This window comes from Hemitrygon akajei, chromosome 24 (assembly GCF_048418815.1).
Source record: "Hemitrygon akajei chromosome 24, sHemAka1.3, whole genome shotgun sequence".
NCBI classification, from domain to species: Eukaryota; Metazoa; Chordata; class Chondrichthyes; order Myliobatiformes; family Dasyatidae; genus Hemitrygon; species Hemitrygon akajei.
The window spans coordinates 42,418,024-42,437,963 of NC_133147.1; the positions used below are offsets into that span (position 1 = coordinate 42,418,024).

The 19,940-nt window shown below is 52.0% G+C and overlaps 1 protein-coding gene and 1 long non-coding RNA gene across 2 annotated transcripts in view; one reads left to right on the forward strand and one right to left on the reverse strand.

The window, feature by feature from the left end:
* Nucleotides 1-19,940, reverse strand: part of LOC140715610 (uncharacterized) — a 72,498-nt gene that overhangs the window by 12,308 nt on the left and 40,250 nt on the right. The window contains exon 3 of the long non-coding RNA XR_012096175.1: nt 8,717-8,799. This is a non-coding gene — a long non-coding RNA (uncharacterized lncRNA). The remainder of the gene's footprint in view (nt 1-8,716; nt 8,800-19,940) is intronic.
* Nucleotides 1-19,940, forward strand: part of LOC140715609 (forkhead box protein P3-like) — a 55,842-nt gene that overhangs the window by 5,624 nt on the left and 30,278 nt on the right. Inside the window, exons 2-4 of the mRNA XM_073027978.1 lie at nt 2,707-2,799; nt 3,956-4,043; nt 13,986-14,069. Of these exons, the coding sequence (XP_072884079.1) occupies nt 14,016-14,069 (54 nt within the window). The 5' untranslated portion in view covers nt 2,707-2,799; nt 3,956-4,043; nt 13,986-14,015. The remainder of the gene's footprint in view (nt 1-2,706; nt 2,800-3,955; nt 4,044-13,985; nt 14,070-19,940) is intronic.

The window sequence follows — 19,940 nt, forward strand, 5'->3', positions numbered from 1 at the left end:
GGGGCGCACAGTCACAACGACGGGGGGAGGGGCGCACAGTCACACCGACGCGGGGGAGGGGCGCACAGTCACACCGACCGGGGGGCGCACAGTCACACCGACGGGGAGGGGAGGGGCGCACAGTCACACCGACGGGGGGAGGGGCGCACAGTCACACCGACGGGGAGGGGAGGGGCGCACAGTCACACCGACGGGGAGGGAGGGGCGCACAGTCACACCGACGGGGGGAGGGGCGCACAGTCACACCGACCGGGGGGCGCACAGTCACACCGACCGGGGGGAGGGGCGCACAGTCACACCGACCGGGGGGAGGGGCGCACAGTCACACCGACCGGGGGGGCGCACAGTCACACCGACCGGGGGGAGGGGCGCACAGTCACACCGACCGGGGGGAGGGGCGCACAGTCACACCGACCGGGGGGAGGGGCGCACAGTCACACAGACGGGGGGAGGGGCGCACAGTCACACCGACGGGGGGAGGGGCGCACAGTCACACCGACGGGGGGAGGGGCGCACAGTCACACCGACCGGGGGGGGCGCACAGTCACACCGACCGGGGGGGCGCACAAGTCACACCGACCGGGGGGGCGCACAGTCACACCGACCGGGGGGCGCGCACAGTCACACCGACAGGGGGAGGGGCGCACAGTCACACCGACGGGGGGAGGGGCGCACAGTCACACCGACCGGGGGGGCGCACAGTCACACCGACCGGGGGGGCGCACAGTCACACCGACGGGGGGAGGGGGCGCACAGTCACACCGACCGGGGGAGGGGCGCACAGTCACACCGACCGGGGGGGCGCACAGTCACACCGACCGGGGGGGGCGCACAGTCACACCGACCGGGGGGAGGGGCGCACAGTCACCACCGACCGGGGGGAGGGGCGCACAGTCACACCGACGGGGGGGAGGGGCGCACAGTCACACCGACCGGGGGGGGCGCACAGTCACACCGACCGGGGGGGCGCACAGTCCACACCGACGGGGGGAGGGGCGCACAGTCACACCGACCGGGGGGGCGCACAGTCACACCGACCGGGGGGGGCGCACAGTCACACCGACCGGGGGGAGGGGCGCACAATCACACCGACGGGGAGGGGCGCACAATCACACCGACGGGGAGGGGCGCACAGTCACACCGATGGGGAGGGGCGCACAGTCACACCGACGGGGGGGAGGGGCGCACAGTCACACCGACGGGGAGGGGAGGGGGCGCACAGTCACACCGACGGGGAGGGGAGGGGCGCACAGTCACACCGACGGGGGGGAGGGGAGGGGCGCACAGTCACACCGACGGGGGGAGGGGAGGGGCGCACAGTCACACCGACGGGGAGGGGAGGGTCGCACAGTCACACCGATGGGGGAGGGGAGGGGGCGCACAGTCACACCGACGGGGAGGGGAGGGGCGCACAGTCACACCGACGGGGAAGGGAGGGGCGCACAGTCACACCGATGGGGGGAAGGGCGCACAGTCACACCGACGGGGGGAGGGGAGGGGCGCACAGTCACACCGACGGGGGGAAGGGCGCACAGTCACACCGACGGGGGGAGGGGAGGGGCGCACAGTCACACCGACGGGGAGGGGAGGGTCGCACAGTCACACCGATGGGGAGGGGAGGGGCGCACAGTCCACACCGACGGGGAGGGGGAGGGGCGCACAGTCACACCCGACGGGGAAGGGAGGGGCGCACAGTCACACCGACGGGGGGAAGGGCGCACAGTCACACCGACGGGGAGGGGAGGGGCGCACAGTCACACCGACGGGGAGGGGAGGGGGCCGCACAGTCACACCGACGGGGAGGGGAGGGGCACACAGTCACCACCGACGGGGAGGGGAGGGGCGCACAGTCACACCGACGAGGGGAGGGTCGCACAGTCACACCGACGAGGGGAGGGTCGCACAGTCACACCGACGGGGAGGGGAGGGGCGCACAGTCACACCGACGAGGGGAGGGTCGCACAGTCACACCGACGAGGGGAGGGTCGCACAGTCACACCGACGGGGAGGGGCGCACAGTCACACCGACGAGGGGAGGGTCGCACAGTCACACCGACGGGGAGGGGAGGGGCGCACAGTCACACCGACGGGGGGAGGGGCGCACAGTCACACCGACCGGGGGGAGGGGCGCACAGTCACACCGACCGGGGGGAGAGGGGCGCACAGTCACACCGACGGGGGGAGGGGCGCACAGTCACACCGACCGGGGGGGAGAGGGGCGCACAGTCACACCGACGGGGGGGAGGGGCGCACAGTCACCCACCGACCGGGGGGCGCACAGTCACACCGACAGGGGGAGGAGCGCACAGTCACACCGACCGGGGGGAGGGGCGCACAGTCACACCGACGGGGGGAGGGGCGCACAATCACACCCGACGGGGGGAGGGGCGCACAGTCACACTGACCGGGGGGCGCACAGTCACACCGACAGGTGTGGTCACACCAATGGTGGGGTGTACAGTCACACAGGCGCGGGTGCGTACAGTCACACTGATGGGGGACGCAGAGTCACACAGTGGGTCGGAGGCATAGTCACACTGGTTGGGGGGGTGGGGGGGGGAGGAGATGCATACAGTCACATGGACAGAGGTTTTTGTAGGCTGTGACACAGACGGAGGTGGGAGGGGTTTTGGACAGAGCACAGAAGAGAGGCTTGAGGAGACTGCAGCTGCCTTGCCATTAATAGCTCCTTCTACAACTCTCCAGGGACGCCAGGCTGCCGAACCCCTTGTTTGCCCATGGTTTCTGCAAGTGGCCGGGATGTGAACAGGTCTTCAAGCAGTATGAACTCTTCCTGAAGTAAGCTCCCGTCACCTTCCCCTACTTTGTCCCTCGGCTCTGCTGTCCGGGGACGGGGGGTGATGAGGGGAGGGGATCGGCAGTGGCAACTCTCCCGAAGTAAGCTACCACTGCCTTCCTCCTCCGTCTCTCATGTTCTGCTGTCCTGAGACAGGGGCTGAACCAAGAAGGGTTGAGGGGAGCAGTACAATTTCTATCTGTAGTAATTTCCCGCCATCTTGCACTCCATCGTCCCTCAGGCCCTGCTGTCCTGGGACAGGGGCTTACCCAGTGGTGGGGAGGGGGGAGGAATACAAACTCTTCCTTCCACCCCATCGTCCCTCAGGCCCTGCTGTCCTGGACAGGGGCTTACCCAGTGGTGGGGAGGGGGGAGGAATACAAACTCTTCCTTCCACTCCATCGTCCCTCAGGCCCTGCTGTCCTGGGACAGGGGCTTACCCAGTGGTGGGGAGGGGGGAGGAATACAAACTCTTCCTTCCACTCCATCGTCCCTCAGGCCCTGCTGTCCTGGGACAGGGGCTTACCCAGTGGTGGGGAGGGGGGAGGAATACAAACTCTTCCTTCCACCCCATCGTCCCTCAGGCCCTGCTGTCCTGGGACTGGGGCTTACCCAGTGTGGGGAGGGGGGAGGAATACAAACTCTTCCTTCCACCCCATCGTCCCTCAGGTTCTTCTGTCTAGGATGGTGGGGGGGGGGGGACCTGTCCCAGGGGTGGGGAGCAGTCAGATATGACAGGCCATATCTTAAAGCCACTAGGTTGGGACAGGGGAGTGTGGGATGGGTGAGGGGCATATGTGCAGCAGAACACTAAGATACAGGGTTTGATGGGGTGGTGGGAGAAGGGAGGATTTGGGGCTGTTCCCCCTCACCTTGCTCCTCACACCAGCCCCAGCCCGTCCCATCTCTCCATGTTGCTCTCCTCGTGCTCCACCCCTCCATCTCTCACCTTCCCTTCCCTAAAGACTCATCACTCCATCCATCACCCTCCCCACCCACTCATCCCTTTCTCTCCCCTCATCTCTCAAACTCCCCCCATCCCTTCAGTCCCTCTTCTCCTTCACCCTCCCCTTACATATCTTCCTTTTCATCATCCCTTGCCCCAGGCACAGATGGGCTCCTGGTCTGATGACACCCCGGTCTTTACTCTTCCTTCAGGCACCTTGATGACGTACACAGTTTGGGCGACAGGAGCACGGCGCAGTGTCTGATCCAGAGGGAGAGGGTGGAACAACTTCAGCGAGAGGTGTGTGCACCAGGGCAAAGGGTGGGGGCAGGGCGCAGACAGTGAGTGGCTGGAGCAAATTCCTTTGTAGTGCAGTGATACTTTATTTTGACTTATAAAGGCCTATGTGCCAAAAGCTTCCTTTACGACCCTCTCTATCTGTGACAACACTTCCAATGAGTTATTGACGTGTATTCTCAGATCCCTGTGTTCTTCCACACTCCTCAGTGTCCTACTGTCCAACTACCCTAGTTAGTCCTCCCAAAGAGCAACACCTCACACTTAATTATATTAAACCCCATCTGGCAAATTTTCAGCCCATTTTCCAGCTTTGATAGTCTTCCTGATCCAGTTTATGACATTATCATCCAGACAGTTGATATAGATGACAAACAACAACAGGCTCGGCCCTGATTCATGCAGCACACAGGCCTCCAGTCAGAGAGGCAACCATCTAATACCAATCACTGGTTTCAACCGTGAAGCCAAAGTCTAATCCAATTCACTACCTCATCTTGAATATCAAGTGAATGAACCTTCTTGACCAACGTCCCATGTAGGACCTTGTCAAAGTCCATGCTAATGTCCATGTAGACAATATCCACTGCCTTGCCTTTGTCAGCTTTCCTGGTAACTTCCTCAAAAAATTCTGCAAGACTGGTTAGACACAATTTACCACACACATTACTGAGGTGGCTGCAGGACGGGCTGGACTGACAGTTCAGTATCCCAGGGTTCCATTGTTAAGACTTGACAGAGTGGGAGAGATTAAAGGGGGAGGGGTGGCATTACTAGTTAGGGAAAATGTCACGGCAGTGCTCTGTCAGGACAGGTTGGAGAACTCGACTACTGGAACTGAGAAATAAGAAAGGTATGACCACATTAATAGGGCTATTAAACCGAAATGTCCTAGGGATTTAGAGGAACAAATTTGTAAATAGATCACAGACTGCTGCAAGAAACATAACATTGTTATAGTAGGTGATTTTAACTTTCCACAAATTGACTGGGACGCCTATACTGTAAAAGAACTAGATAGGATAGAGTTTGTCAAATGTGTTCAGGAAAGTTTCTTTCATCAGTACGTAGAAGTTCCAATGAAAGAGTGGTGCGATACTTGATCTGCTGTTAGGGCATGAGACAGGGCAGGTGACAGAAGTTTGTGTAGGGGATCACTTTGCATCCAGTGACCGCAGTGCCATTAGTTTCAAAGTAAATATGCAAAGAGGTAGTTCTGGTCCGAGGGTTGAGATTGGTGAAAAGTGTGGATTGAGACAGTCTGTTTTCTGGCAAAGGTGTACTTGAAAAGTGGGAGGCCTTCAGCTTGAAAGTACAAAGCTAGTACCTGCTTGTCAGAATAAAAGGTAAAGGTAACAAGTGTAGGGAACTTCGGTTTTTGAGAAATATTGAGCCCCTAGTTAAGAGAAAAAAGTGCATAGCAGGTACAGGCAAGAAGGAATAAATGAAATGCTTATTGAGTACAAGAAATGCAAGAGAACCCTTAAAAAAGAAATTAGGAAGACTAAAAGAAGGCAAGAAGTTGCTCTAGCAGACAAAGTGAAAGAGAATCCACAGTTATGTTAAAAGCTAAAGATTTGCTAGGGACAAAATTGGTCCTCTAGAAGATCAGAATGGTATTCCATGTGTGGAGCCAAAAGAGATGGGGGAAGATCTTAAATGCATCCTTTACATCTGTATTTACTCGGGAGATGGATACAGAGTCTATAAAAACGAGGCAAAGCAGTATCAATTTCATCGACCTTCTACAGATTACAAAGGAAGAGGTGTTTTCTGCCTTGAGGCAAATCAGGATGGACAAATGCCCCAGGGTCTAACAAGGTGTTCCCTCACACCCTCTGGGAGGCAAGTGCAGAAATTGCTGGGATCATAGCAGAGATATTTAGAACATCCTTAGCGACAGGAGAGGTACCAGAGGATTGGAGGATAGCCAATGTTGTTCCACTGTTTAAGAAAGGCTTAAACAGAAACCAGGAAATTATAGGCCAGTGAGCCTGACATCAGCGTGGGAAAGTTATTGGAAGGTATTCTAAGGGACCAAATTTATAAGTATTTGAGTAAATATGGACTGATTAAGGATAGTCAGCATGGCTTTGTGCATGATAGGTCACATCTAACCAATCTTTTTTGAGGAAGTTACCAGGAAAGTGGATGAAGGCAAGGCACGGTATGTTGTCTACATGGACCCTAGGAAGGCATTTGATGAGGTCCCGCGCGGGAGGCTGATCAAAAAGGTTCATTTGCTTGCCATTCAGGATCAGGTAGTAAACTGGATTAGGCATTGGCTTTGTGGAAAAAGCCAGAGAGTGGTAGCAGAGGGTTGCCTCTCTGATAGTGGTGTGCTGCAGGGATCAGTGCTGAGTCCTCTATTGTTTGCCATCTATATCGATGATCCGGATGATAATGCGGTTAAGTGGATCAGCAAATTTTCAGATGACACCAAGATTGGGGGTTGCGGTAGAGAGTGAGGAAGGCTTGCAGAGGGATCTGTATCAGATGAAAAAATGGGCTGAAAAATGGAAGATGGAATATTGTAGGTTTTGCATTAGGCGTGAGGTTTTGCATTTCGGTAGGACCAACCAGGGTAGGTCTTACACAGTGAACAGTCTGAGGAGTGTGGTAGAACAAAGGGATCTGAGAATAGAGGTACGTAATTCGCTGAAAGAGGCGTCACAGGTTGATACATTTATAAAGAAAGCTTTTGGCACATTGGCCTTCATAAATCAATATATCGAGTACAGGAGATGGGATGTTATGTTGATGTTGTACAAGACATTGGTCAGCCTAATTTGGCGCAGTTTTAGTCACCTACCTGCAGGAAAGATGTAAATAATGTTGAAAGAGTGCAGAGAAAATTTACAAGGATGTTGCTGGGTTTGGAGGACCTGAGTTATACGGAAAGATTTAACAGATTACGACTGTATTCTTTAGAATATAGATGAGATTTGATAGAGGTATACAAAATTATGAGGGGTATAGATAAACACTTTTTCTACTGAGGTTGGGTGGGACCAGAGATCATGGCTTAAGGGTGAAAGGTGAAATGTCTGAGGGGAACATGAGGGGAAATTTCTTCAGAGTGTTGAGAGTGTGGGAAATGAGCTGCCAGCATAAGTGGTCCATAGGAGCGTGATTAAGAAAAGTTTGGATAGGTACCTGGATAGTAGGGATATGGAAGGCTATAGTGCGGGTGCAGGTCATTGGGAGTAGGCAAGTTAAATGGTTTTGGCATGGACTAGATGGGCCAAAGGGCCTATTTCTGTGCTGTATTTCTCTAGGACATATAGCCATATAGATTAACCCTAATCAGTCCCTGTCTATCCATATACAGTGGCATGCAAAAGCTCGGGCACCCTGGTCACAATTTCTGTTACTGTGAATAGCTAAATGAGTAGAAGATGAACTGATCTCCAAAAGTCATAGTTAAAGATGAAACACTCTTTTCAATATTTTAAGCAAGATTAGTGTATTATTTTTGTTTTATACAATTTTAGAGTTTAAAAAAAGGAAAGGAACACCATGCAAAAGTTTGGGCACCCCAAGAGATTTGAGCTCTCAGACAACTTTTACCAAGATCTCAGAGCTTAATTAGCTTGTTAGGGCAATAGCTTGTTCACAGTCATCATTAGGAAAGGCCAGGTGATGCAAATTTCAAACCCTGACTCCTCAAACCTTGTCCCAACAATCAGCAGCCATAGGCTCCTCTAAGCAGCTGCCTAGCACTCTGAAAATTAAAATAAATTATGCCCACAAAGCAGGAGAAGGCTGTAAGAAGATAACAAAGCGTTTTTTGGTAGCCGCTTCCTCAGTTTGTAATGGAATTAAGAAATGGCAGTTAACAGGAACGGCGGAGGTCAAGTTGAGGTCTCGAAGACCAAGTAAACTTTACAAGAGAACTGCTCGTAGGATTGCTAGAAAGGCAAATCAAAACCCCCATTTGACTGAAAAGACCTTCAGGAAGGTTTAGCAGACTCTGGAGTGGTGGTGCACTGTTCTACTGTGCAGTGACGCCTGCACAAATATGACCTTCATGGAAGAGTCATCAGAAGAAAACCTTTCCTGTGTCCTCACCACAAAATTCAGCGTCAGAAGTTTGCAAAGGAACATCTAAACAAGCCTGATGCATTTTGGAAACAAGTCCTGTGGACTGATGAAGTTAAACTAGAACTTTTTGGCTGCAATGAGCAAAGGTATGTTTGGAGAAAAAAAGGGTGAAGATTTCATGAAAAATACACCTCTCCAACTGTAAAGCGGGGGGTGGATCGATGCATGTTGCAGCCAGTGGCACGGGGAACATTTCACTGGTAGAGGGAAGAATGAATTCAATTAAATACCAGCAAATTCTGGAAGCAAACATCACACAGTCTGTAAAAAAGCTGAAGATGGAAAGAGGATGGCTTCTACAACAGGATAATGATCCTAAACACACCTCAAAATCCACAATGGACTACCTCAAGGGGCACAAGCTGAAGGTTTTGCCATGGCCCTCAGTTTCCCGACCTAAACATCATCAAAAATCTGTGGATAGACCTCAAAAGAGCAGTGCATGCAAGACAGCCCAAGAATCTCACAGAACTAGAAGCCTTTTACAAGGAAGAGTGGGCAAAAATCCCCCAAACAAGAACTTAAAGACTCTTAGCTGGCTACAGAAAGCGTTTACAAGCTGTGATACTTACCAAAGGGGGTGTTACTAAGTACTGACCATGCAGGGTGCCCAAACTTTTGCTTCGGGCCCTTTTCCTTTTTTGTTATTTTGAAACTGTAAAAGATAGAAATAAAAAAGTAATCTTGCTTAAAATATTACATAAATGTGTTCTCTTTAACTTTATGCCTTTTGCAAAACAGGTCATCTTTTACTCACGTAGCTATTCACAATAACAGAAATTTTGACCAGCGGTGCCCAAACTTTTGCATGCCATGGAATATCTGGTCCCTCAGAACTGCCTTCCAAAACCTTTCCCACTACCGATGTCAGACTCACCAGCCTACAATTTGCTGGCTTATACTTAGAGCCTTTCTTAAACGATGGAAAACCTTAGGTAACCCCCAATCATCTGGCAGCTCACCCGTGGCTAAGGATGCTTTAAATATCTCTGCTTGGGCCCCTGCAGTTTCTGCACTGGCCTCCCACAGGGTCCGAGGGAACACCTTGTCAGGTTCTGGGGATTTATCCACCCGAATTTGCCTCAAGACAGCAAACACCTCCTCTGTAATCTGTGTAGGGTCCATGAACTTACTGCTGCATTGCCTCACATCTATAGACTGTGTGTCCATCTCCCAAATAAATACAGATGCAAAAATACCATTTACGATCTCTCCCAACTCTTTTAGCCCCACAAAAGGATAACCGCTCTGATCTTCCAGAGGACCAATTTTGTCCCTTGCTCTCAATGTATCTGTAGTATTGCTTCACCTTGTCTGCTAAGGCAACCTCATGCCCTCCTGATTTCTTCCTTAAGTACTCTCTTGCATTTCCTACACTCAAGTACCTCATTTGTTTCTACCTGCCTATACCTGCTATGCACCTCCTTCTGTTTCTTAACCAAAGCCTCAATATCTCTCAAATACAAACCAGATGTCCTAAGCCTGTTATGTTTGCCTTTTATTCCGACAGGAACACAGAAAATTTCATTTTTGAAAGCCTCCCTCTTACCAAACCAACTTGCTCCAGCCCACACTTGCTGGGACCTTTCTGCTACCATCAAAATTGCCCTTTCTCCAATCTTAAGGACAGAACTACCCCTTTCCATAATGAACTTGGAACTAATGAGGAGATGCGCAGGGATTTAGAGAGAGTGGATTGGGTCAAGTTGTTTTATGGGAAGGATGTAATAGAGAAATGGAGGTCATTTAAGGGTGAAATTATGAGGGTACAGAATCTTTATGTTCCTGTTCGGTTGAAAGGAAAGGTTAAAGGTTTGAAAGCGCCATGGTTTTCAAGGGATATTAGAAACTTGGTTCGAAAAAAGAGGGATGTCTACAATAGATATAGGCAGCATGGAGTAAAGGAATTGCTCGAGGAATATAAAGAATGTAAAAGGAAACTTAAGAAAGAGATTAGAAAAGCTAAAAGAAGTTACGAGTTTGGTTTGGCAAATAATGTGGAAGTAAATCCAAAAGGCTTCTACAGTTATATTAAAAGCAAGAGGATAGTGAGGGATAAAATTGGTCCCTTAGAGAATCAGGGTGGTCAGCTATGTGTGGAGCCGAGGGAGATGGGAGAGATTTTGAACAATCTCTTCTCTTCAGTATTCACTAAGGAGAAGGATATCGAATGGTGTAAGGTGTGGGAAACAAGTAAGGAAGTTATGGAACCTATGACAATTAAAGAGGTGGAAGTACTGGCGCTTTTAAGAAATTTAAAAGTGGATAAATCTCCGGGTCCTGACAGGATATTCCCCAGGACCTTGAGGGAAGTTTGTGTAGAGATAGCAGGAGCTCTGATGGAGATCTTTCAGATGTCATTAGAAACGGGGATTGTGCCGGAGGATTGGCGTATTGCTCATGTGGTTCCATTGTTTAAAAAGGGTTCTAGAAGTAAGCCTGGCAATTATAGACCTGTCAGTTTGACATCAGTGGTGGGTAAATTAATGGAAAGTATTCTTAGAGATAGTATTTATAATTATCTGGATAGACAGGATCTGATTAGGAGTAGCCAGCATGGATTTGTGCGTGGAAGGTCATGTTTGACAAACCTTATTGAATTTTTTGAAGTAGTTACGAGGAATGTTGACGAGGGTAAGGCAGTGGATGTAGTCTATATGGACTTCAGCAAGGCCTTTGACAAAGTTCCACATGGAAGGTTAGTTAAGAAGGTTCAGTCGTTAGGTATTAGTGCTGGAGTAATAAAATGGATTCAACAGTGGCTAGATGGGAGATGCCAGAGAGTAGTGGTGGATAATTGTTTATCGGGATGGAGGCCGGTGACTAGCGGGGTGCCTCAGGGATCTGTTTTGGGCCCAATGTTGTTTGTAATATACATAAATGATCTGGATGATGGGGTGGTAAATTGGATTTGTAAGTATGCTGATGATACTAAGGTAGAAGGTGTTGTGGATAATGAGGTGGGTTTTCAAAGCTTGCAGGGAGATTTATGCCGGTTAGAAGAATGGGCTGAACGTTGGCAGATGGAGTTTAATGCTGAGAAGTGTGAGGTTCTACATTTTGGCAGGAATAATCCAAATAGAACATACAGGGTAAATGGTAGGGCATTGAGGAATGCAGTGGAACAGAGAGATCTAGGAATAACAGTGCATAGTTCCCTGAAGGTGGAGTCTCATGTATATAGGGTGGTGAAGAAGGCTTTTGGAACACTGGCCTTTATAAATCAGAGCATTGAGTACAGAAGTTGGGATGTAATGTTAAAATTGTACAAGGCATTGGTAAGGCCAAATTTGGAATATTGTGTACAGTTCTGGTCACCAAATTATAGGAAAGATATCAATAAATTAGAGAGAGTGCAGAGACAATTTACTAGGATGTTACCTGGGTTTCAGCACTTAAGTTACAGAGAAAGGTTGAACAAGTTAGGTCTCTATTCATTGGAGCGTAGAAGGTTGAGGGGGGATTTGATCGAGGTATTTAAAATGTTGAGAGGGATAGATAGAGTTGACGTGAATAGGCTGTTTCCATTGAGAGTAGGGGAGATTCAAACGAGAGGACATGATTTGAGAGTTAGGGGGCAAAAGTTTAAGGGAAACACGAGGGGGTATTTCTTTACTCAGAGAGTGATAGCTGTGTGGAATGAGCTTCCTGTAGAAGTAGTAGAGGCCAGTTGTGTCATTTAAGGTAAAATTGGATAGGTATATGGACAGGAAAGGAGTGAAGGGTTATGGGCTGAGTGCGGGTAGGTGGGACTAGGTGAGATTAAGAGTTCGGCACGGACTAGGAGGGCCGGAATGGCCTGTTTCCGTGCTGTGATTGTTATATGGTTATATGGTTATAATAATGGTATTATTATCTTGTCTGTTATTCTCTCAAAGATTTCCAACCGATTTGACAAGCAAGATTTCCCCTTAAGGAAACCACACTGACTTTGGCTTATTTCATCAAGTGCCTCCAAGTATTCCAGAAACTCATCCTTGATAACGAACTCCACCATCTTAACAGCCACTGAAGTCAGGCTACCTGAACTATAATTTCCCATCTTTTGCCTCCCTCCTATCTTAAAGATTGGAGTGACATTTCCTAGTCTTCCACAGCCTTTCCAGAGTCTAGTAATACTTGAAAGATCACCACCCATGCCCCACAATCTCTTAAGCTACCTCTTTCAGAACCCTGGTTAACGAGATTTATCGACAAATCTTCAGGCATTTCAGCTTCTCAAGCACTTCTACCTGATGATAGCAAATACACTCATTTCTGCCACCAACATTCTTGAATTTCTGGCATACTGCTGATGTCCTCTACAGTTAAAAATGACATATTGCTTATTAAATTCATCCACATTTCTTTGTCCTCCTCCACTACCTTTCCAGCCTCATTTTCCAGCAGTCTGATATCCACTCTTGTCTCTTTTGCTCTTTATATATCTGAAAAAAACCTCTTTTATATTAGTTACTAGCTTCCCTTCATAGTTCATCTTTTCTCTCCTTCATACTTTTTCGGTTGACTTCTGTTGGTTTTTAAAAGCTACCCAATCCTCTAAAAATTCCCACTAATTTTTGCTATATTATATGCCCTCTCTTTTTTACGCTGGCTTCAACTTTCACTGTCAGCCACAGTTGTTTCATTTTCTCTTTGGAATACTACTTACTTGGGATGAATCTATCCTGCGCCTTCCAAATTACTCCCAGAATCTCCAGCCATTGCTATTCTGCCGTCAGCCCTATTAGTGCCCCTTTCCAATCACCTTTGGCCATTTCCTCTCTCATGCCTCTGTAATTCCCTTTACTCCACTGTAATATTGATACATCTGACTTTATCTTTTCCCTCTCAAACTGTAAGGTGAATTCTATCATATTATGATCACTGCCTCCTAAGGTTCCTTTACCTTCAGCTCCCTAACTGCAAAACACCTAATCCTTTTCCCTTCTGGGCTCAAACGCAAGTTGCTCTAAAAAGTCATTTCATAGGCATTCTTCTCTTGGAATCCAACACCAAACTGCTTTTCCCAATCTACCTGCATATTGAAATCCCCCATAACTATCATAATATTGCCTATCTATTTCCCGTTGTAATGTGTAGCCCACATCCTGGCCACTGTTTGCAGGCTTGTCAATTACCACCCATCAAGGTCTTTTTACCCTTGCAGTTTCTTAACTCTACCCCCAAGGACTCTATAAATTCCAATCCTACGTAACCTCTTTCTAAAGAGGGAGTGGTGGGAGAGGAACAAGGTTTAGAAAGGGTGAGAGGAATGGGAGAGGGAGGACAGAAGGATGGGAGAGGGAGGACGGAAGGATGGGAGAGGGAGGACGGAAGGATGGGAGAGGGAGGACGGAAGGATGGGAGAGGAAGGAGGGAAGGATGGGAGAGGAAGGAGGGAAGGATGGGAGAAGAAGGAGAGAAGGATGGAAGTAGGGGAAGACTGAGATTATAAGGCAGGAAAGGAGGGGAGTGGAGGAGTGACGGAGGACAAGAGAGAAGGAAGATAAGGGCTGGGAGGAGAAGAAAGGGTGAAGAGTGACTGAGGGAACTGAGGGAGGGGTGTAAAGGAAGACAGGAAGGGTGGGAAAGATAGAAAGCAAGGAAGTGTTGCCCAGGACTGTGGCTGGGCAGGGGGTTTTGAGATATGAAGGCCTCAGAGAGAGCCTGCCACACACCCTAAATAGTCAAGCTCCCCCTGTACAGTGTGGGAACGCAATGATGCTCTTTGGCTGCTGGAGTGGCTGGGGAACTGGAAGTGATGGGGGTTAGCTACACACAGACCACGATGCTCCTCCACTTGGTTAGGAGTGACTGGAAACCCAGCCCATATCAGGCGTCCTTTTCTGTCCTCCACAGCTGCTGTTCGAGAGAGAACGCTTGGCAGCTATGCAGACACAACTCAGAGCAACCCCATCAAAAGAAACTCCGCGATGCAACCCGGTGAGTGGAGAGGTCAGGTGAACCATGGGACCCCATACGGTGTGTCGGCCATGGGGGCGGTGATGGGTGGGAGACAACAAAAAGCAGGATCAATAGTAATGGATAAACACCACACTGTGACATTCAGATATACCACACACCAGGACACTCAGTTACAGTCCACAACCCACACCGTGACACTCTGATACACCCCACCCCATGACACTGACACACCCCACAACCCACCCCATGACACTGACACACCCCACACCGTGACACTCCGATACACCCCACAACCCACACCGTGACACTCTGATACACCCCACCCCATGACACTCTGACACACCCCACAACCCACACCGTGACACTCCGATACACCCCACAACCCACACCGTGACACTGATACACCCCACAACCCACATCGTGACACTGACACACCCCACAACCCACACCGTGACACTGATACACCCCACCCCATGACACTGACACACCCCACAACCCACACCGTGACACTCCGATACACCCCACAACCCACACCGTGACACTCTGACACACCCCACAACCCACACCGTGACACTCTGATACACCCCACCCCATGACACTGACACACCCCACAACCCACCCCATGACACTGACACACCCCACACCGTGACACTCCGATACACCCCACAACCCACACCGTGACACTCTGATACACCCCACCCCATGACACTCTGACACACCCCACAACCCACACCGTGACACTCCGATACACCCCACAACCCACACCGTGACACTGATACACCCCACAACCCACATCGTGACACTGACACACCCCACAACCCACCCCATGAAACTGATACACCCCACAACCCACACCGTGACACTCCGATACACCCCACAACCCACACCGTGACACTGACACACCCCACAACCCACACCGTGACACTCTGACACACCCCACAACCCACCCCATGACACTCTGACACACCCCACAACCCACACCGTGACACTCTGATACACCCCACCCCATGACACTGACACACCCCACAACCCACCCCATGACACTGACACACCCCACAACCCACACCGTGACACTGACACACCCCACACCGTGACACTCCGATACACCCCACAACCCACACCGTGACACTCTGATACACCCCACCCCATGACACTCTGACACACCCCACAACCCACACCGTGACACTCCGATACACCCCACAACCCACACCGTGACACTGATACACCCCACAACCCACATCGTGACACTGACACACCCCACAACCCACCCCATGAAACTGATACACCCCACAACCCACACCGTGACACTCCGATACACCCCACAACCCACACCGTGACACTGACACACCCCACAACCCACACCGTGACACTCTGACACACCCCACAACCCACCCCATGACACTCTGACACACCCCACAACCCACACCATGACACTCTGATACACCCCACCCCATGACACTGACACACCCCACAACCCACCCCATGACACTGACACACCCCACAACCCACACCGTGACACTCCGATACACCCCACAACCCACACCGTGACACTCTGATACACCCCACCCCATGACAGTCTGACACACCCCACAACCCACACCGTGACACTCCGATACACCCCACAACCCACACCATGACACTCTGATACACCCCACCCCATGAAACTGATACACCCCACAACCCACCCCATGACACTGACACACCCCACAACCCACACCATGACACTCTGATACACCCCACCCCATGAAACTGATACACCCCACAACCCACCCCATGACACTGACACACCCCACAACCCACACCATGACACTCTGATACACCCCACCCCATGACACTCTGACACACCACACAACCCACACCGTGACACTCCGATACACCCCACAACCCACACCGTGACACTGATACACCCCACAACACACATCGTGACACTGACACACCCCACAACCCACACCGTGACACTGATACACCCCACAACCCACACCGTGACACTCTGATACACCCCACCCCATGACACTGACACACCCCACAACCCACACCGTGACACTCCGATACACCCCACAACCCACACTGTGACACTTTCATACACCCCACCCCATGACACTCTGATACACCCCACCCCATGACACTGATACACCCCACAACCCACCCCATGACACTGACACACCCCACAACCCACACCGTGACACTCTGATACACCTCACCCCATGACACTGATACACCCCACAACCCACCCCATGACACTGACACACCCCACAACCCACACCGTGACACTCTGACACACCCCACAACCCACACCGTGACACTCTAATACACCCCACCCCATGACACTCTGACACACCCCATAACCCACCCCATGACACTCTGACACACCCCACAACCCACACCGTGACACTCTGATACACCCCACCCCATGAAACTGATACACCCCACAACCCACACCGTGACACTCTGATACACCCCACCCCATGAAACTGATACACCCCACAACCCACACCATGACACTCTGATACACCCCACCCCATGAAACTGATACACCCCACAACCCACACCATGACACTCTGATACACCCCACAACCCACACCGTGACACTGATACACCCCACAACCCACCCCATGACACTGACACACCCCACAACCCACACCGTGACACTCTGATACACCCCACCCCATGAAACTGATACACCCCACAACCCACCCCATGACACTGACACACCCCACAACCCACACCGTGACACTGATACACCCCACAACCCACCCCATGACACTGACACACCCCACAACCCACACCGTGACACTCTGACACACCCCACAACCCACACCGTGACACTCTAATACACCCCACCCCATGACACTCTGACACACCCCACAACCCACCCCATGACACTCTGACACACCCCACAACCCACACCGTGACACTCTGATACACCCCACCCCATGAAACTGATACACCCCACAACCCACCCCATGACACTGACACACCCCACAACCCACACCGTGACACTGATACACCCCACAACCCACCCCATGACACTGACACACCCCACAACCCACACCGTGACACTCTGATACACCCCACCCCATGAAACTGATACACCCCACAACCCACCCCATGACACTGACACACCCCACAACCCACACCGTGACACTGATACACCCCACAACCCACCCCATGACACTGACACACCCCACAACCCACACCGTGACACTCTGACACACCCCACAACCCACACCGTGACACTCTAATACACCCCACCCCATGACACTCTGACACACCCCACAACCCACCCCATGACACTCTGACACACCCCACAACCCACACCGTGACACTCTGATACACCCCACCCCATGAAACTGATACACCCCACAACCCACACCGTGACACTCTGATACACCTCACCCCATGACTCTGATACAACCCACAACCCACCCCATGACACTGACACACCCCACAACCCACACCGTGACACTCTGATACACCCCACCCCATGACACTGATACACCCCACAACCCACACCGTGACACTCTGACACACCCCACAACCCACACCGTGACACTCTGATACACCCCACAACCCACCCCATGACACTCTGACACACCCCACAACCCACACCGTGACACTCTGATACACCCCACCCCATGACACTGATACACCCCATGACACTGACACACCCCACAACCCACACCGTGACACTCTGATACACCCCACCCCATGAAACTGATACACCCCACAACCCACACCGTGACACTCTGATACACCTCACCCCATGACACTGATACACCCCACAACCCACCCCATGACACTCTGACACACCCCACAACCCACACCGTGACACTCTGATACACCCCACAACCCACCCCATGACACTCTGACACACCCCACAACCCACACCGTGACACTGATACACCCCACCCCATGACACTGACACACCCCACAACCCACACCGTGACACTCTGATACACCCCACAACCCACCCCATGACACTCTGACACACCCCACAACCCACCCCATGACACTGGCACACCCCACAACCCACACCGTGACACTCTGATACACCCCACAACCCACAACGTGACACTCTAATACACCCCACCCCATGACACTGACACACCCCAAACCCACACCGTGACACTCTGATACACTCCACCCCATGACACTGACACACCCCACAACCCACACCGTGACACTCTGATACACCCCACCCCATGACACTGACACACCCCACAACCCACACCGTGACACACTGATACACCCCACAACCCACACCGTGACACTGATACACCCCACAACCCACCCCAAGACACTGACACACCCCACAACCCACACCATGACACTCTGATACACCCCACCCCATGACACTGACACACCCCACAACCCACCCCATGACACTGACACACCCCACAACCCACACCGTGACACTGATACACCCCACAACCCACACCGTGACACTCTAATACACCCCACCCCATGACACTGACACACCCCACAACCCACACCGTGACACTCTGATACACCCCACAACCCACAACGTGACACTCCGATACACCCCACAACCCACACCGTGACACTCCGATACACCCCACAACCCACACCATGACACTCTGATACACCCCACCCCATGACACTGATACACCCCACAACCCACACCGTGACACTCCGATACACCCCACAACCCACACCGTGACACTCTGATACACCCCACCCCATGACACTGATACACCCCACAACCCACACCGTGACACTCCGATACACCCCACAACCCACACCGTGACACTCTGACACACCCCACAACCCACACCGTGACACTCTGATACACCCCACCCCATGACACTGACACACCCCACAACCCACACCATGACACTCTGATACACCCCACCCCATGACACTGATACACCCCACAACCCACACCGTGACACTCCGATACACCCCACAACCCACACCGTGACACTCTGATACACCCCACCCCATGACACTGACACACCCCACAACCCACACCATGACACTCTGATACACCCCACCCCATGACACTGATACACCCCACAACCCACATCGTGACACTCCGATACACCCCACAACCCACACCGTGACACTCTGATACACCCCACCCCATGACACTGATACACCCCACAACCCACACCATGACACTCTGATACACCCCACCCCATGACACTGATACACCCCACAACCCACACCGTGACACTCCGATACACCCCACAACCCACACCGTGACACTCTGATACACCCCACCCCATGACACTGATACACCCCACAACCCACACCGTGACACTCCGATACACCCCACAACCCACACCGTTACACTCTGACACACCCCACAACCCACACCGTGACACTCTGATACACCCCACCCCATGACACTGACACACCCCACAACCCACACCGTGACACTGACACACCACACAACCCACACCATGACACTCTGATACACCCCACAACCCACACTGTGACACTCTGACACACCCCACAACCCACACCGTGACACTCGGATACACCCCACCCCATGACACTGATACACCCCACAACCCACACCGTGACACTCCAATACACCCCACAACCCACACCGTGACACTCTGACACACCCCACAACCCACACCGTGACACTCTGATACACCACACCCCATGACACTGATACACCCCACAACCCACACCGTGACACTCCGATACACCCCACAACCCACACCGTGACACGCTGACACACCCCACAACCCACACCGTGACACTGGCACACCCCACAACCCACACCGTGACACTCTGATACACCCCACAACCCACACCGTGACACTCGGATACACCCCACCCCATGAAACTGATACACCCCACAACCCACACCGTGACACTCCGATACACCCCACAACCCACACCGTGACACTGACA